The following is a 19,110-nucleotide window of genomic DNA, read 5'->3' as shown; positions in this document are numbered from 1 at the left end:
GCTTAGCAAGTGCCGAGTCGGAGCCGAGGGATCGGCTCCGAACCCATCAAGCAAGAAAGAAGGCGAGAGAAGACAACTAACATGGAACGTTATGGTAGGTACATAACTTCTTATTTTGTTTTAATATAATTAAGATATAGCTTTTGCAGTTTTAGAGGTTATTAGTTGCTCTTTCATTTGACTCTGACTCTAAATTTGAAAAGGGTTTAACAGTGAATGTTTTTCTTGCTTTGTAGGAATTTGTGAGCAAAATAGTAGACACGATTTATCAAGCTGGCTATAGCAACAATCAAGCCTCTGTGAAGTACTTAATAGAATGGACTATCATTTTACTTCTGCATTCCTACCCACAGTTCCTTGACATGTTTTGGAATTGCTTTTCCTATGTGAGTAATTATCATGTTTTTTTTTTATTTTTTTATTTTTAATTGCTGTCCTGGGATGTATCTTAGCCACCTGGAGAGAAAACCTATAACATGATGTAGTATAGTGAGAATGGCATTTGTAAACTTACTGCAAAATAATTTATTGAAACGTGTACATTCTGCACAGTGATCATGACCTGTTTTGGTGGAAGGATTTGCCTGGCCATTGAACCACCCAGCTTTGTTGTTTTGGAGCCTTGTGCTTCTGGTATGACCTCCTTTAGCTCACATGTATTGGTGAGAGGCAAAAGAAAGAATACTACACAAGAAAAGGCCCCATGACAGTCTGAAGTCAGTCTAAGAAGGCCATACCTAGATTAGGGCAACTGGTGCCAAGCCTAAGGATGGTTTCCATCAGATCCCTCTTGGCTGGACTATCCATGTAACCTGGAGTAGCAAAGCTTGACATGATTGTTGTCAGATCCTGTGCCAGTCAGATGGTAGGCCAAAGTGGGATGGATTCATAAAGCCTAGATCCTGGATAGAGAATCTAAAGGGAAGTGGAACGTGAATCCATGGAAACGGTAGGAGCTTGAGATGGTGCAGGATATGTAAATGTATCTTCTACATGTAGTTGGACCTTGTTCTTTACATGTTTGTTTTGGAACCAGATTTGCCTCTCAGATGTGGTTGCTCTATATATGTGGAGATGCTCCTCATGAGAAGTTACAAGCATGTTTGAAGATACTTCCAAATTTTCAGTTGAGGTCCACTAATTTTGTATTTTTTTCCTTAATGAAAGAGATACCTCATACCAGCAGCTATGAGTCAGAGAGAGGAAGACAGTAGCAGTTTTTGGTGCCTAAGACCAAACATCTGTATGGCGTATTCATCCTTTTTGAAGATGGATGAGGTACTTGAGAGTACAGCATAACAATTCTGAAGTCTCATTTTGAGACTTCAGCAATGGTGGAGAAGAATGGAGTTACTTGGAGTGGTATGACTATGAGCAACAGCCTCCTGCTCTTGAATTTGACTTGTAAGCTGTTAACATTCTGTGCAAGCAGTGTTTTGTCCATAACAAACACCATGTTCAGCCATACAAAAATGTTCATAACTGTACCTGGCACCAGAGACTCTTGAATCCTAAAGTTTAATGATCTGCTTTGTGGTGGTGCCATCAGACCTAAGGACACATATTCTGGACAGTGGTAAAGCGGGGGGGGGGGGGGCAAAGCTTTCAACTGTTTACCATTTAGTTGATGAATGCAATTCACTGTGCAGGGCATTGGGTAGCTAGATGTAGGAGAGCCAGGCCAGTGAGGGTAGCCTATGAACAGAGACTTATTTGTGAGATGAGATCCATTCATCAAATCTTATTGCAATGAAATTGTGACAGTGTTTTAAATTATGCTGAGGTTATTGAGTCATAATGGTGGATATTCAAGATTTCCATCACTGGGCATGTGAAGTGGGATACTGGTCACCATCTTTAATGGGCGGGGAGTAGAAGTTATGCTCCATTTATATCAAGGTCACATTCCTTGGCTGCCCAGAAAAAGTCTAGCAAGATTGCTGGAGAGGAGACTCAGGCCTGCAGGCAAACCTTATATTCAAGAGAAATCATACAGATTCTTTCTAGTCATGGAAAAGTGGACCATGTCTTTTCCCATCTGTTGTCATGTAAGGCATTGTGAGTGTTTGCTAATCCACTCTACAGTTGTTTTGCTGACTTGGAGAAGGCTCAGCATGTGAGTTGTAAGGTATTGCAGGAATAAACAATAACTAGACAAAACAAACTCATCTGAGCTTCAACTAGATAAGAGTAGAATGTATTTTGCTGAGGGCCAGGACAAGCCCCTTCCACCCCACCTCACCTTACACTGTCTTCAGATGTATGCGGAGTTGCACAAACCCGAAGGAAAAAGAAAAAACAAACTTAGAAGCACTGCTAGTGCACAAACAGATGCAACATTGCCAGTGATTCCCTATGGAGAACTGCAATTCATGAGTTATATATTGTGGAATTCTATTTAGTGAATTGAAACCTTTTCACTTTACTCTCATCTAAGAGTAGTGAAGCCACTTTTGTTACTGCTGAGTACTGTCCATTCCATTTATGTAAACAGTGAGAGTTGTCTGTGCAGCAAGTCAAATTCATTGAAGGTGCATGTTAGGCTCTATTCAGGATGTTTCCTCTTTCTACTTCTGTTAGCAATTTTCAAAACTGGGAGGGTGTCTAGATGAAATTATTTCCTGTGTCTTTTTCTTCCTAGTGCCTGCTTAACATCAGCTTTCCACCTTTGAGTGCCATCATCTAGGAAAGGAGCCATCATCCAAGTAATCACTAACATTTTTTGTTTACCTTCAACCATGTTAACCCTGTAGCAGCTGGGATGTGTCAAACCTGGGTGATGCACACTCATGTACATGTGTATATCCCTTATTTTGAATGTATCCTTAGCTTTGTGTGACACATGTGGGCGCACAGGCTCCACCAGGTTTTCAGCTTGCAGTGGACTGAGCTGAGATCCACCCACCCCACCCCCACCACAAAGCATTGGTGAGCTGGTGACAATGACTCACTGTGGACCTCTCTAACTTTGTTGCTTCAGTTCCTACACTGCTAACTAAATGTAGGTTATCTGGTTCACAAGCAAGACTTTATCTCTGTGGACCAGCATATCTCTGTTGTTCACTGCTGATATAGTTTATCCGCCATAACTGTGGCCTCTTGATTGACTTATTTGATTTATGATGAATGTAGAGTGGCTAGGTTAAGACTTGTCGCTTCCAAATTTGGGGATGTGGTATTCGTCTGAAAAAAAAAAAGGCTTGTCTGTTTCAGTAGTTTGGGAGAACAGCTATCCTTACTGGATGAATTTGGGAGAACAGCTATCCTTACTGGATGAATTTAAGTACCTACAGGTTTTGTTTCATGAGTAAGGGTGAGAGGGATCATGAAGTGTAAGAGTAGATTGGTGCAACAAATGTAATCTTGTTGACTTGATCTGGGATGGTGAAACAGGTAAAGCTTGCAGTTTACTAATTAGTCTACATTATGTTCCTCTTCTGTGGGAACAAGCACTCTGTCATATCCAAAAGTGATTAGGCTGCATGTACATGCTGCAGAGATGAGTTTTATCTGTAGGGCCACTTCATTTACTCTTTGTGGCAGGATGAGAAACTCCATTTTCTGACAGGATCTCACATTAGAGCTGCTACCACTGTTGCTCAAGTGGAGCCTATTTGACTGGTTTATGTATCTTATAAATGCCTCTCATATGGCTTCCCTTGCAAGTTTTTCTCGCATAGCCCTTTGAATGTAGCCATATCACAGACCTAGGGTGTGTTAAAAGGATCTTTATTCATTGGCTCACCTTGTGACCTTCTAAGGATGGGCTGGAATCTGCGGCTAAGGAAACATATTTGGTCTTCTCTGTTTTGCTGCTGCCACTGCAGCCAGAAACATATTTGGTCTTCTCTGTTTTGCTGCTGCCACTGCAGCCATTTCCAGGAGAAGTGAAGGGAAATGAAAGCAAAGTACATTTAATATTTATTTTTCTTTTTTTTACCTCTTATTACTTCCTTAGGGCAGAGTAGCAAGATTTGTCTGACCCAGCCCAAGTAGCAGTCGGATTAGAAACCTCACTCATGTTTTAACCCCAATTGCATTTCCGTATTTTATCTAAGATCATTCTTGGCTCACCTTTTCACCAGGGCAAGTACCCATTCATATTATACTGGCTGGTTCTCTTAGTGTACCAGTCAAAGACAGAATTGCACTGATTCTGTTGTGGTTTTGTAGTTCCAGATTGTCTGAAGTTCCAGAAACAATCTGATTCCTGTACTCTGAGAATCTTATGTGTTCTGACGATGGCTGTATACACTGTTCCTTCTGTCCCTGGTTTCAGTTCCCCTCAAACTTTCTCACTTTTCACTCATCCTATTGTGCCTGTTTCTACACTAACATAATTGTGTTTGTGTTGCTTAATACTTGTACCATTAATCACACAACATGAATTGTGTGGAAGATTTTCAGATTTCTTTGCATAAATCTGTTTGTCTGCAATAGTTTATTCATGCCACATTGAACAGAAATGTACCTTCTGATACTGTCCCTAACCAAATGCCCAGATTTGTTTTAATATTTGAGTTTATGAACAGTTCCCTTTAGTTGCAAAAACGCATTGTCTTTGTTTCACCAAGTTGGACAGTTTTTCTTTATTCTTAAAAGCATTAATTTTGTTTTCACTGTCTTTAATGTAGGTGTTCAGTTCTTGTTTTTTCTTGTTCATTTTACTCGTGTGTGGTTGGACTTTTATAGCATCTGAGATGGTATCATCTAATTAAGCAGCTACGTTATTACTTTGAGCTTTGTAGATTTTGGCTAGTTGACTGGTTCCTAAGTCTGTTACTTCAACTGTTGATGCAGTCACTGTTCATTACATAGTAACTCCAGACAGACTACTGAAGCTAGCACCGTTCCTTATAGTTGGCTTAATGGTATTCAGATGTAGACATCTTCATTGCTCTTCCTATTTCTGGACTCTTTCTGTTCTTGACTTTCTCTTATCAACTGAACATGACAAGCAAATGTTTATTCATATTGTTCTAGTTAAACTGATATCTTCAGGTAAGTTAGTTTAGTTTATACACTGTAGGTCTGAGCTTTTGTAGGTTTGAGCTTTATATATTCACCCTCTGGTCTTTACAAGAATGGCACCATGTTGTAAAACTTGTTTAATTTCTGGTTTTGTAGGACTTTAACAAGGCTTCCATTCTGTCTGCATTTTCCTTCTAATGTCCTGTATACAAAGTCTCAGTGCAGTCTATTCACTTTTCTTACACTTCTGTGCCTTTTTTACATTAACTTTGTAGGAGTTCAAACTTTATTTCAGTTATTGTACAAAACTTCTTTTTTTGTATTCATTTTCCCTTTTAACCTTTGTTTCATAAGCTGGACAAAGTATCTTGCTTTTGTTTCAAGAATGTAATCTGTTTGACGACTTTGCTGTCACAAACAAAAGTTTGCATGGGGTTCTGTGTTTTATTCGCAGTCTCTTAGATTTGTGCTTTTACCAGCACATTTCATTCTATAGATTCTGGTTCTTTTTTGTGATAACAATAGCATCATCTATAGTTTCCAGGTCATGTAATATTTTCTGTTTGTCACTCTAAAAATGTACCCTGATCTGGATTCTGCACGATTTCTGTTTTGCCCTGATCTGGATTCTGCACGATTTCTGTTTTGCCCTTCAAGTTCAACCACCAGTTGTTTTTACTCTTTTCTAGTCTTTTTTGAACTTTACTAAGGTAGACTCCTTTGTGTTTTGAATTGTCTTAGTTTCATTTTATGTAGATTTTTGGCATACATTGAGGAGATTCTGATATATGATGATATATAATGATACTCATAATCTGTTTTTGCCTGAGATTGATATCTGGCGGAGGTATTTGGATGATTGCTGGATGGTGTAGAGATCTGACATTGAGTATCTCCGTGAATTTATGGAATATTTAAATGACAATAAATGGGGAATACAATTTACTATTACCCATGACCAGAACTCCATAATGTTTTTGGATATTTTGGTCACAAGAAATCAGGATAATACCTTGAATACTGAAGTATATAGGAAGTTTCCCCAATATAACACCTTACTCCATGCCTCCAGCTACCATCCAAAACATATAGCCAGAAACATTCCTAAATCACAGTTTATTAGAATCAGACGTAATTGCTCGGATGATGTTAGTTTTAAACATCATTCTCAGGATCTATACCATAGATTCATGAATAGGGGCTACAGTTCAGGGTATGTTACCATGGCCCAAAACCATGTTTCGGGTCTACGTAGACATGATCTATTGACATATAAGAAGAAACCTTTGTCAAAAAATATATTATGTTTCACTACAACATTTGGTAGAAATACTAATAGATTTATGGACATAATTACGGACAATTGGAACATATTGAAGGCGGATGGTAATATTAATACGATAATTCCCAATGTATGTTCTTTTTCTTTTCGTAAAGGAAAAAACCTAGCAGCACATTTCAATCATTACAAACATCATTCTGATTCTGTACTACCTCAGTTATATCAGACCACCATTATGGGTGACAAACTTATTGGCTGTTTCCCTTGTGGTCATTGCATTAACTGCAAACATATTCTGAAATCAAAAGAATTTAGTAGTAGAAATAGTAGCACAGTATATGACATTCGATTTTTTGCCAACTGTAACACTGACTGGGCTATCTATATGGCTTGTTGTAGTTGCCACTCTTTTTATATAGGTCAGACCTCTCGGCCTTTCAGGTTACGTATGTCAGAGCACTTGAGTGACATTAAATGCAAAAGAACTACCAATGCTTTATATAAACACACACTCAAACATCAAACAGCTAAATTTCATTTTATTATTATTGATAAACTCATTGGTGATCAAACCCATAAATCTGGTTGGCACCATAAACTTGATACAAAAGAAAAGAAATGGATTACCAAACTTGGTGCCCTATTTAATCCAGGGCTTAATGAATATTTATGAGTTAAATTCTTGTGATGTCTAAATATTACTTAGTGTAACATGAATATTCATGAGTTTAATGACTATGATGTTTCTTGTCAGCCAATCAAATGTTTTGTTTTACTATATAAGACTTTTTTCACTTGGTAAGCTTTTTTCTGTTATACACTGAAGAAGGCCAGGTTAAATCCAGGCCGAAACCGGTCTGTTAAATTAAGCTTTTTATGAAGTCTTAAGTACTTTTAATAAACTACATTTTTTCATGGCTCACTTGTTGCTGGCTTAGTTTTTTCTTTATGACTTTCTTGAAAACCATGAGCAACTGTTTCCACTTCTGCTAGCTCATTTTGTAATGGTCTATTTGTAATAGTTTCTGTTTTCTAAAGCCATTTCTGTAGTTTTACAGTCTTTTTTTGTCTGTGTTTACCAATAGTGTCATGTGGTTGTGGATTTTGTAATCTTCCGTTTTTAGTTAAAAGGCTTCTGCTACCTTTTGCACTTCCTTGATCTCCCTTGAGAGCTCAAACTTCTCTGAAACCATGCTTGTTCTAACACCACAGCATAGCATTAGTTTTTAATTTCTGAACTAGTGTTTTGTTTGTCCCAGCTCTCTCAGCATTTTCAAGGCTGAATTTATGTTTCAGACAAAGCCCTGACCTTTTTTGCAGTGCCTTTTTTATCACATGATCTGATGTTGTTGTCATTTGATCTTCAACCTGAGAGTCTCTGGTCCGGCCATGGATCCGACTTGGCTGCATACTTCAGCTTCTGATCCAAGCTCCTTCCCTACCCATAATGCCCCTGTCTCCCTTCTCCCCTCAGATCTCATTTGCTGTGCATTCAAACAGCAGCATGATCCTTCAGCCCCAAGTTTTTTCAGTGGGTGAGTGAAAGTTTTTTTGTTTCTTTCTTCTCTTATCTCTCTCCCTCTCTTTCTCTCTGTCCTTTCACCCTTCCCGTTGGGTCTGTACAAAAAAAAAATCCCTTTCCCTGTCTCGCTGTCCCTTCCTATATCTGTGAGCATGTGTGTGTGTGTGCGTGCATGCGTGCGTGCGTGCGTGTGTGTGTGTGTGTGTGTGTGTGTGTGTGTGTGTGTGACTTTGTTTCCTATAGGGATGGCTGAGACTCCTAAGCTGGGATTTAGGAAATCCACACTGTGTGGCCATAAACTACCCCCTTCTGATGGCCACACTCTGTGCATAGTATGTCTGGGTTTTCCACACCTGGACACCTCCTGCTCGATCTGCGTGGGCTTCAACCCCCGTGCATTGATCAACAGGGGCAATAAGCACATTTTAAAAGGCCTCCTTCCCCCTTCTTCTTCTGAGGCCTCCACTTCATCTTCCTCCGCCCTGGCCTCTGGAACTCAACTTCCTGCCCAAGAGGGCCAGGGATGGTGAGAAACACTGCTATAAGGAGCAGGATCGGCCTAGAAAGTGGTCCTCCAATCAAGCTTCTTCGGCCGAGCCCCCGGCCAAATCTCACCTGGATCCGAGCCCAGGTTACCCTCGGCTTCGGTCGCCTTGCTTCTTGCCAGAGCCGGAGGTCACTTGGGTCCACTCTCCCTTCTTGGCCTCTCCTGGGTGCCACTCCAGGTCCGGGGCTGTGGCCTCTTCCAAATGATCCTCCTGGAGTCTGTCGGAAGTTGAGGTGGACAGGATGATGCGGAAATTCATCCAAGCCCAGATTCTGTTGGGAGTCCTGCCTGCTCCGTCCCCTTCCAGGGCCTGAGGCATACAGTCCACCTCCTTACCAATTACTCCTTCTCCAATCCGACCTCCAGTTTCAGAGTAATTGAATCTGAGGTTCCCCGGTGTCAGGTCGGCACCAATGGTTCCAGGTACCTCAACGCCGACTGTTGCCCTGAGTTGATCGGAGCCGACTGTCTCTCAGAGCTGAAGCCTGGGTGTCAGGTCTGAGGGGATAGCGTTGACTTTGAGGCCTTCAGAGTCATCTCTTCTTCTCGGAGTTTCAGTGCTGGAAGGCTCGGCTCCGGCTCCTCCCTCTGCACAGGGGGCATTGGATCTGGCCGTGGGCATCCCGGCTTCAGGGATCCGTTTGCCTTCTGCTTTCAATGTGGTGGATAGGGTCTTCTTGGACCCTTTGAGAACCTTGTCACTATCATCCTTGGGGTCCATCCTGGCTCCCTCTTTTTCTGGGCCAGAGTCTGCCATTGTGCCCCCTCAGGGACAGCCAGTTGCCCCTTTGACCCAGGAGGTTCCCCCCGAGAACTCCTCGAGGATTCCGAGTCCTCCCAGGAATTTCCCCCTGAGTAGCCCCTCAGAAGCACATGTGCAAGAGGAGGCACTTGAACTCCCCGCCCAGAGTCCCTCATAGAAGATACCATCTTGAAGGAAGGGGAGGGCTCCCCCGGATCACCCCTGGAGGCTGTCTCCTTTGGAGACATCAGGGAAATACTGCGTCAACGCTGTGGGTGGTCTACTCAGAAACCCAAATTGGATGAATCAGTATTCCTGGAGGCGTTTGGCACAGGACCCTCTACCTCCTGGGTATTCACTTCCACGGATCCCCTTGTGGATCTGATTTCATCTAGGGCATGGAAGGAACCGGATATCGTTTGAGCCTATCCCCAAGTGCCTGGAGAAAGTACTCAGCACCCCATCAGATAGGCAGCATTGATCAAAGGGATCCTCGGTTGATGTCAAGGTGGTTGCAGCAGCCACCAAAAAAGGGCTCGCACAGGTGAGCTGTACGGTCCATCCTCCAGCCAGGGTGTCTCGGGCCATGGACCATTTCGGAAAGCAGGCTTACGCCTTAGCCACATTCGCCTTATGTGCACTGAAGTACTTGGCACATGTCATCAGACTATAGCAAGACCTGGTCGTTGAGTCTGCCACAGGTCCATGTCAGCAGAGAAGAAGGTGTTCTCCTCCTGTATGGCCACCATCAATATCGAATACTTCATTGAGGATACTATCACACGTTATGGGAGGTGCTTCTAGGGCGGCTAGGACAGGAGTTGCCATCAGGCCTCACGCCTGGCTCTGGCTTTTTGCTTTCTCGGAGTCCTTCAGGGTGTCATTTACAAGTGCTCCCTATGGTGATTCCACCCTGTTTGGTCAAACAGTTCGAGATACCTTGGTCCAGAGCGAGAAAGATGGGAAGATCTTATTTGCCATCGGGATCCACTTCTCCATCCTGCAACAGTCCTCCTCTAGGAATCAGTGTGAGGTGAAGAAGATGTGGTTCCAGAAATATCAAGGCTCTTACCAGGATCCTCAAGATTCACCTTCCCCCAGAGGCAGAGGGGGATATGACAGATGCCACCCCCATGGCAGAAGGGGCCCAAGGATCCAAGGGTCTTGGGATCCATTTCCGGATGGACCCTCGAAGCAGCCCCTTAAGGGTGGCCTGATTGCTTATCTCTGGAGGCAGTCGGGGGATGCCTGTCTCTGCACCCAACAGCCTGGGAGTCAATAACAAACAATCGTTGGGTTTTGCAGATAATATCCAGAGGATACTCTATCCACTTTATTCAACCCCCAATCCCTCCCGAACACCTCCCAGATGCTCCACTAGTGCATTGGATGCAGGCAGCCATAGAAGTTTCCAGGCTGCTCAAAAAATGAGTCATCCAGCCCGTCCCCCCCAGACCAGTCCAGATTAGGCATTTATTCCAGGTTCTTTTTGGTGCCAAAGAAAATGGGGGATTTAAGACTTATTCTGGGTCTTTCAACCCTGAACCTTTTGGTTGCTGAGATGAAATTCCGCATGGTCACCCTTCAATCTATTCTGCCCTTCCTGCAGATAAATGGCTGGATTTGCTTGGTGTACCTTCAAGATGCATACTATCAAGATGAACAGGCGTTCCTGGATATTCCTCCACTTCCGTCTAGAAGCCATTCATTTTCAGTTCAGAGTGCTAACCTTTGGGCTCACCACCACCCCCTGGGTGTTCACCAAAGTGATTGCGTAGTGGTGGCTCACCTGCGGCTGCAGGGGTTTCAGGTCTTCCCCTACCTGGATGATTGGCTCTTATCCACTCCCTCCAGGCATCGACTAATCCAGGCCAGAGATCTTCTCCAGACCGTCCATCACCTGGGCATAACCATAAACCTCAACAAATCTCAGCTGGCACTAATGCAGGTTTTCGACTGCATAGGAGCCCAAATAGACACTACCCATGGCAGGATGTTTCTGCCTCTGGGCAGACTACTATCGCTCTGACATCACACGAGTTACATCTTTCAAGCCAAACTTACCCCAGCAGATTCACTTCTTCAGGTATTGCGGTCCATGGTGGCCATGATCACTCTTATTCCAACAGCACGCCTTCACAGGAGGATTCTTCATTGGACTTTAGCCATTCAGTGGTCCCTGCTAGACCTTCCCTTGTCACATCCTGTTAGATTGTCACATGCTTGCAAGGACTCCCTTCTTTGGTGCCTTCAATCCCCGGACCTCCTTCAGGGTCATCCATTTGTTCTTCTCTCCCCCACTACCACTGTGACCATGGATGCCTCCCTGCTGGCATGGGGGGAGCATTGCATGAGAAGGATGGTCCAAGACACTTGGTCTTCCCTGGAGACCAATCTGCATATACGTAAGTGTCCGGGAGATGAGGGTGGTGCTTCTGGCATTGCAAGCACTATATGGCTACCTTCCTCCAGGGACTATTGGCATACAGATGGACAATATGTCAGTAGTCTGGTACATCAACAAACTGGGAGGACCAGATCTTATCCCCTTTGTTGTAAAGCCATGAGATTGTGGGATTGGGCGGTCTCCACCAGCCATTTTCTGGTGGCATCGCACATTCCAGGGAGGTCCAGCATTTTGGCATACAAGCTCAGCAGGTCTATTCTGATGCCTTATGAGTTGTCTCTGAATCCTTTAGTAGCGGAACAGATCTTTCTAAAGTGGGGTCAGCCTTGCTGCGATCTCTTCGCCTCTCCGTCCAGTGCAGAGTGCAGCGAGTATTTTGGTCTGAACCCTCCTCTGAGGGAGCTCCCAGAGATGCTGTAGTTCATGCTTGGCCCTCTGGTCTACTGTATGCTTATCCTTTGCTTCCTCTAATATCCAAGTTCATTGAGAAAGCTTGACGGCTGGGGAGCTCAGTGATCCTCACTGCCCTTTCTGTCCTTGCCAAGTTTGGTTTCCCTCTCTGTGGTCTCATGCAGTGTGTCCACATTGGACACTAGATCCAGTTCTGTATCTGATCACACATCCCTCCAGGATCTCTTACCCGGACTTAGCCTGAGGCTCATGGCTTCGATGCTCCAGTTTGCATGATAGTGAGGACTTCTGGTCTGTCTTCTCCTGTCAAGAAGATATTGGTAGTGGCTCACAAATCTTCTACAAGGAAGGTTTATTCAAGTAAATGGAAGTATTTCTTCATCTGGGCCTTTCAACATGACCTTGATCCTTTCACTGCGCCAGTTCTGGCCATTTTGGAGTTTTTGGCAGATATTTTAATCATGGTGCTAGCTTCTCTGCAGTTAAGGTGCAATTGGCAGCAGTTTCTAAGTTTCACATAGATGAGAATTTGGCTTCTTTGGCTTCTTCCAAACTTTGTATTGTGTTTTTGAAAGGTACCTTCCTTCTCAGGCTTCCGGTTAAGGACCCAATGCCCCCTTGGGATCTCACCTTAGTGTTGCAGGTCCTGGTTTCTCCTCCTTTCAAACCAGCGGCCACAGTTGACTTGCAGTTTGTCATGGAAGATGGCGTTTTTAGTTCAGATTACCTCAGCCAAGAGGGTTTCTGAGATCCGAGCCTTATCTATCAAGCCCCCTTATATGGTATTCTATAAAGATATGGTGTCACTGCGGACTAATCCACCTTTTCTACCAAAGGTGGCATCAGAGTCTAATATTAACCAGGTCATCAATTTGCCAGTGTTCTTTCCGAATTTACAGAATAAGGGAGAGTACATGTTGCACATGCTCATTGTTCACAGGCAACTGCACTTTTATTTGCAAAGAACAAAATCCTTTCGCAAGTCTGATAACTCTTTGTATCTTTTTCTAAATCTTTCTTGGTAAGCCAGTTTCTAACGTTAGTATTGCTCTATGGATTTCTGCATGCATCTCCTTGGCCTATCGAGCCAAAGGGTTATCTCCTCCAGGGCATGTCCGGGTACATTCCACCAGGTCTGTTGTGACTTCTGCCGCCTTTTGGTCCAGGGTCTCCTTAGATGGTATCTGCTCTGCAGTTACCTGGACATCTGCACACACATTTATTTCCCATTATAAATTGCATCTCCTTTCCAGTGGCATTTGTTGGCTCAGCCGTGTTCCGGAACATCCTTCTATGAGGACCTTTCGGGGTTTATTGGCAGCTGGGGGCTCTGTCCATCAGGTTGAAGATCAAATGAGAACAACATCATCAGATAAAGAAGTTATGTACTCACCATAACGTTCCATCTGTGTTGTAGATTCTCATTTGTCTTCAACTGTCCCTCCCTCCTTCCCTCTGCCTTGTGTGGGCTGCATAATGGACTGGATGGAAAAGTCTTAGCTCCACCTCGTTGGGCTTGTTTTTCCCTTTTTAGACCTTTTGTGTTGATGCCAGTTTGTTATGGGCATATTCTTTTACATTGGGATTCTGCAATTTTTTTTTTTTTTTTTTTGCAACAAACTTGATCCGAAGAAGGAGGGAGACAGGGACATTATTTGTAGGGGAGGAGCTTGGAGCTTGGATACAAAGCTGAAGTATGCAGCCAAGTCGGATCTGTGGCCAGATCCGGGTCCCTCAGGTTGAAGACAAATGAGAATCAACAACTCAAATGGAACATTATGGTGAGTACATAATGTATTTTTTTTCGCTGGTTGTCTACTTGGAATACAGCAACAGTATATAGGTTCATAGGTTCATACTAGGCTATCTGCCCTAGGGCATTTATAAGCCTAGCCAGATCCTTTCTTGTGATCACTTTTGCAGTATTACTAACAAATGGGATATCCTGTCTGGGATGGAAGCACAACTGACCAGTGTACCAAAGTCTAGGCATTTTCCTTTCATGCTGTACATCTGACATATGACCAGAACTTTCCAAGGCTAAGTGGTGCATAAGAACCTCAGAACGTTCTCGCTCCCAGCCTGAACACTAAACTTGTGTTTTGTGTTGGTCTGTCAGGCATACAGTTGTTGCCAGTCTCATTTGCTTAAGGCAGGTTAGTATCCCCCACTGAGGAAACTTCCTGTTTTTTCATAATTTTTGACTAAAATCAACCCTATTTCATGTCAACTTAGATGGAAAAATGTGAGACAGGGACAACCATATTAAATGGTTATTTTACCTAGGAGCCAATTATGATTAAGACATTATATTACTTGGCAGTCCTTTGTTTCCAAGACTGTTTGGAACTGTTTGATTTTCAAGATAAATCTTAAGTGAAGACAAAGACTAAAAGCCCCTTGCACACATTAGAATGAAATCCAGTGCTTCCCGCTCAGATGTCCTACATTATCTGAAAAATAAGCTTAAGAAAATGAAATCTGATGTGCCAGCTGTTCTCTCAGACCTAGGGACATCCTGGTTCCTGGAAAAAATGGAGACCCATACTGGATTTGTCCCTTCCCTCCAGTTGTTGCTTTCTTCAGGGTCCAGGGAATATAGATTTTCCCTTACTTACATGACCTGTTCCTTCAGACTCCTATGAGTGAAAAACTCCTTCTGGACCTCAGGTTTACAAACAAATCTGGTTCACAGTCTGAGGTTTTCCTTAAACCTCAAGAAGTACAATCTGGTTCCCTCCCAAGATCTGGTGTTTCTCTATTGCAGGCTCAGTTGCATGTCAATTACTGCCTTTCTTCCTTAGGACAAAATTATATTGCTAAAAAAATGCTTTCAATCTCTTATTCCTCTAGCTGTGAACTCAGCAGGAAGAGAGAGATCTTGAGAGCCCTGGGGTTTTTGGTCTTCTCTATTCTAATGATTCCTTGGGATGTACTCATATGAGGAAAATGCAGGGGTATCTCAAATTTATATGGACACAGCATTGCCATCCTGTGAACTTCTCAGTTATTTTCTTGTCATTCATCAAGGGGGGGTTTCATTGGTGGATCAACCAGATATTGCTCATTCCTGGAGTGCCCTTTCTGGTTCCTTCCACTCCTACAGACTTGTATATAGATGCTTCAGACCTGGTTTGAGGAGCTTATTCTATGAATGTAAAAGTCCAAGATGTGTAGTCTTAAAAGGACCAGGAAGAAATGCACAAATGTCAGAGAAATGAAGGCAGTGATTGTAAGTATACAGTACTTGCATCATCTGTGGTCTTCAGGTCCTCTCTGTCTGTTTACATTTATGTGGTACATGAACAAGGGAGGCAAGACTAGATTCCTTCTGCCTTTGCAGACTTGCAGTGATTGCTTGGGACATAACCATACAGCACAACCTGTCCTTGCTAGAAGTTTACATCTGCTTGGAGAGCAATTCAGTTGTAGATTACTTGAGCAGATCCTGAACAGACCCTCAAAAATGGATGTTATATAGAGAGGTCTTCATGCAGATTGCCCCTCAGTGAGGTAGTCTTTAGATAGATCTCTTTGCCTCCATTCAAAACAGGAAGCTTAGACTGTTTTGTTCTCGAATTCCACATCTAGAAGCTTGGAAAATGGACATGGTGTATTTCTCCTGGAAGCTGAGATTCTGTACACATTCCCTCCCCTACTCCTAATTCTCAAGGTTCTTTTCAAAATCAAGAAGGTTAACCCAAAAATCTTGGGAAAGGCCAAGAATATATTTGGACTTCAGGCTAGAGATTGCCTTCCCTATCAGGGATTGGTATCAGAGCATAGGCAAAGAAAAGGGAATAGGTGAATCCTGAGGTTGTCACTATGCTTTCTAAAGCTAAAAACATGGCTTTAATGGGTCCCAACAGTATCCCAGGATGCCTATTAAATAGCTTGAAACAGGACCTATTTGGCCAACTAGGATCTCTGTTTAACCACATCCTCCAGATTGGATTTGTCCCTGTGGAGTGGAAGACAAACAGTCATCCCTCTGCATAAAGGAGGACCATCAACAGACCCAGGAAATTACAGACCCATAAGTTTGACTAGTCTTGTATGTAAGGCCATGTAAAGAATGGCCCTGATAAATAACAACATAGAAAGTCTGCAAACACCAGACCCAACCCAGTTCGGCTTTGTCAAGGGCAGGTCATGTCTGCTCAGTCTGGTTGACTTCTTTGAGAAAGTCAGTAGGGCTACGGATGAGGGTAAAACAGTGCATACTGCCTACCTTGAACTGGATAAAGCTTCTGACACGATTCCCTACTCTGGTATTATAGATAAACTCACAAAACTGGGCATGAATCTCTGCGACACAAGCTGGATAGCCAGATGACTCACAGACAGGACACATGTTAGAGTGGATGAATCCAGATCCAGTAAGAGGCCAATTACTAGTGGTGTGCCACAGGGCTTAGTGTTGGGACCTCTCCTATTCAGGATGTACTTCTCTGACGTCAAGGCTAATGCAAAAGGCCTTTGGCTGACTAAGTTTGTTGCCGACTGCAAGTTTGATGTGACATGGATGAGGGCGCTGAGGGCTTCTGGAGATGTGTCCTTTCAGAAAGCTCTCAGTCTTATGAAATATCATTTGATATGGCTACCAGAAAGTTATCATCCCCAAAAGAAGATGTGTTCAGCTCTTAAAAAAAGAGTAGCCAAAGCTTCTAGCCATTCCACACTTTATGAAATCTTTTTGTAATACTTTTGGGAATCCTTGGAACCTGTTGTTCATGTACCAGCTCTCAAGAAACTTGAACTATTTTCCAGAATCCTTTAGGACTGTAGCTGCAAATAAATCTGGTAGATGACCATGCTTCTTTAGAATAAGAATGTCAGGCAAATTCCAACTGCACATAATAATCAAAATTTTATAGATAGAGAAGTTGATAGATTTGGTAAGGAGGTGTCTACATCTGCTGCTCTTGGAATGGTCAGTGAACTATACCAGACCCGCATAGTACCAGGACAGTATGAGATGAAAAGAGTAGAGGGTATCACTCAAAAGGCAGCAGACGCATCCCAGACAGACCATCTCAAAAGTCACACAGGTAATGTAGGCTCCCACTTTATGAAATGCTAAGTCTCTGGTTTTGTAATTACTTTGCTTAGCTAAGAGTTTATACTTTCCCATGGGATGCCAGTCCTTTTCTGGGCAGTGTTTGTCATATATTCAATTGCAAAAGGTTTTAGCACAATTAAAAAAAAAAAAGGTGAGGCAATACAAAATGTCAGGCAAATGTTTCTTGACCCTTTTCCAAGAGACAGTGGAAGTTCTCTTTCCAGGAAATGTCTCTTCTACCAAAACAGCTGAAACAACAGTTTAAAAACAAGAAACACGTTGTGAGAGGGAAATAAAGTGCTTGAAAAATGAAAGGCAGTGCACTAACAAAAATAAAAAATATTAAGACTAAATTTACCCCATCCTGTTTCTTAACAGCTATTTGTAGGTCTCTGCCATTAAATGAATTTTTCAAGAGAGTGGTGGTTACTTTTCTTTGGAGTGTATGCCATAGGAGACATTTACTGCCACTGACGTCAACTGGAATTAGCATATAACCATACTTCTCAACTGCTTAGAGCAAGAACTCTGGGCAAAGCCACAAATAATGGGGAGGGGGGTGACACAAAGGTCCAAAAATAGGGACACATTTTAAATATTGCTCTTATAAAGTTGGAGTAGCAGGTTTTGCATTAGCATGAATTTTCTGAAGGCTATGAAGTCTGAAACTCAAATATATGCCATTATTTTCTAACTTCAGTCCTCAATGATTTGCCAGTGAATTACCAGAAAAAAAATTGAGAAACAGAGTAAAAATATGAGGCAAACAACTGGAATGTTGAGAGGTATGCACATAACTTAGCAAATCTTTGTAACTTATCTGAAAACTGAAGTTGGTACATCTAAGATTTGGAGTTCATATCTGGAGAACTGGAACTTATTGAACTTTCTTAATTACCAAATGTTGGAGTAGGCTCTATAAACATTTCCCTTAGCTACTAACGCCTAACTCGAAGTAATTAAATGTCAGCATTTCTTTGGGTCTAGCATCTCTAGAGAACACAGAAAGTAGAGACTGAGGTGTTCACTTGGTATTCAGGGTGACTTTTTGGACATTGTTCAGTCAAAACTCACCACAGTGTGTAGAAGTTTAATGCTAGCTGGTGGGCTATTAGTTAAAGGCACAAATCCCATCTGAGATATACTGGTACAGAACTGATAATTCTGGCAGTAGGTTCTGCTTACAAAATGGTTCCCTCCAAATGCACTAATTAATCAGAAATCACCTCATGCTGCCTAGAGTTGTTAATCTTAAGGACACATCTGTTTAAGTCAGAAAGTCCTAAAATAAAATGCACACATCATTCTAAAGGTAGCTGTTAAGTAACTTGTACTGGCAGTCAACATGAGATGCCCTTTTTGGATAGCCACATCTTAAAAACTTGCATAATGCTGCTTTATTGATATGGGTGATAACAAGAATATTGTAAATGCATTATTACTATAAACTGGTTAGCCAATATCATGTTCTGATTTAGTGATACAGATATGAACACTTACTTGGGATGCTTCAAGTAGGATTTTTTCTCTAAACCTTAATAATGAAAATCTAATAAAAGGATTTGCAAATTTTGGGATTGAAATAGAAACCTGACAGATTTTAAAGTAGTGCATAGGTAGGAAATCTAGGGATGTTGTTTTGTAATATGCTCTGTCTGTTTTGAAGGTTGAGGTATCACTGAATTTTTTGTTTCCTCCACTCCCTGCTGCCCCTCAGCTTCCTGCAATACATTAGTCCATTAATTCATGAAAATCAACTTCCAACCCATTCAAAGTCATTATTTTGGCAGCCATCACTGCTTTTTATACTTTGACCCTGTCCCCACCTCCCTGGTAGCTGACTTGATCAATCATCTCAGCATGGAAGGCCCAGTTATAGCTGATGCAATCACTCACCTCAATGTGGAAGGCTCAGCTATGCCTGCCCTTATCATGTGAGTGTTTACACACATGCATAAACACACACATACATGCTACAGAGAGATATCATCACTCTTGGTTGGATAAAGCTCACATTCGTTTGCATGGTGGCAGTAGGCTGACCAGAATCACTAATCCCTCCCTCCAAGATGGTTGAGCTAGCATCTGCCACTCACTCCCACCATCCCATCATCTGGCACTTCAAGCACCCAAGCCATTTGTTGAACTCTGATCATCTGAGGTATA

The 19,110-nt window shown here is 42.5% G+C and overlaps 1 protein-coding gene across 1 annotated transcript in view; it reads left to right on the top strand.

Annotated features, from left to right (window-relative positions):
* TARBP1 (TAR (HIV-1) RNA binding protein 1) overlaps positions 1 to 19,110 on the top strand; it is a 2,802,917-nt gene that overhangs the window by 1,778,658 nt on the left and 1,005,149 nt on the right. Inside the window, exon 26 of the mRNA XM_044087106.1 lies at positions 237 to 386. Within this exon, the coding sequence (XP_043943041.1) occupies positions 237 to 386 (150 nt within the window). The remainder of the gene's footprint in view (positions 1 to 236; positions 387 to 19,110) is intronic.

This window comes from Protopterus annectens, chromosome 1.part1, assembly GCF_019279795.1.
Source record: "Protopterus annectens isolate FY-2018-M chromosome 1.part1, PAN1.0, whole genome shotgun sequence".
NCBI classification, from domain to species: domain Eukaryota; kingdom Metazoa; phylum Chordata; order Ceratodontiformes; family Protopteridae; genus Protopterus; species Protopterus annectens.
Note: the sequence above shows the minus strand (reverse complement) of the source record. Positions and strands in the feature narration are given on the sequence as shown.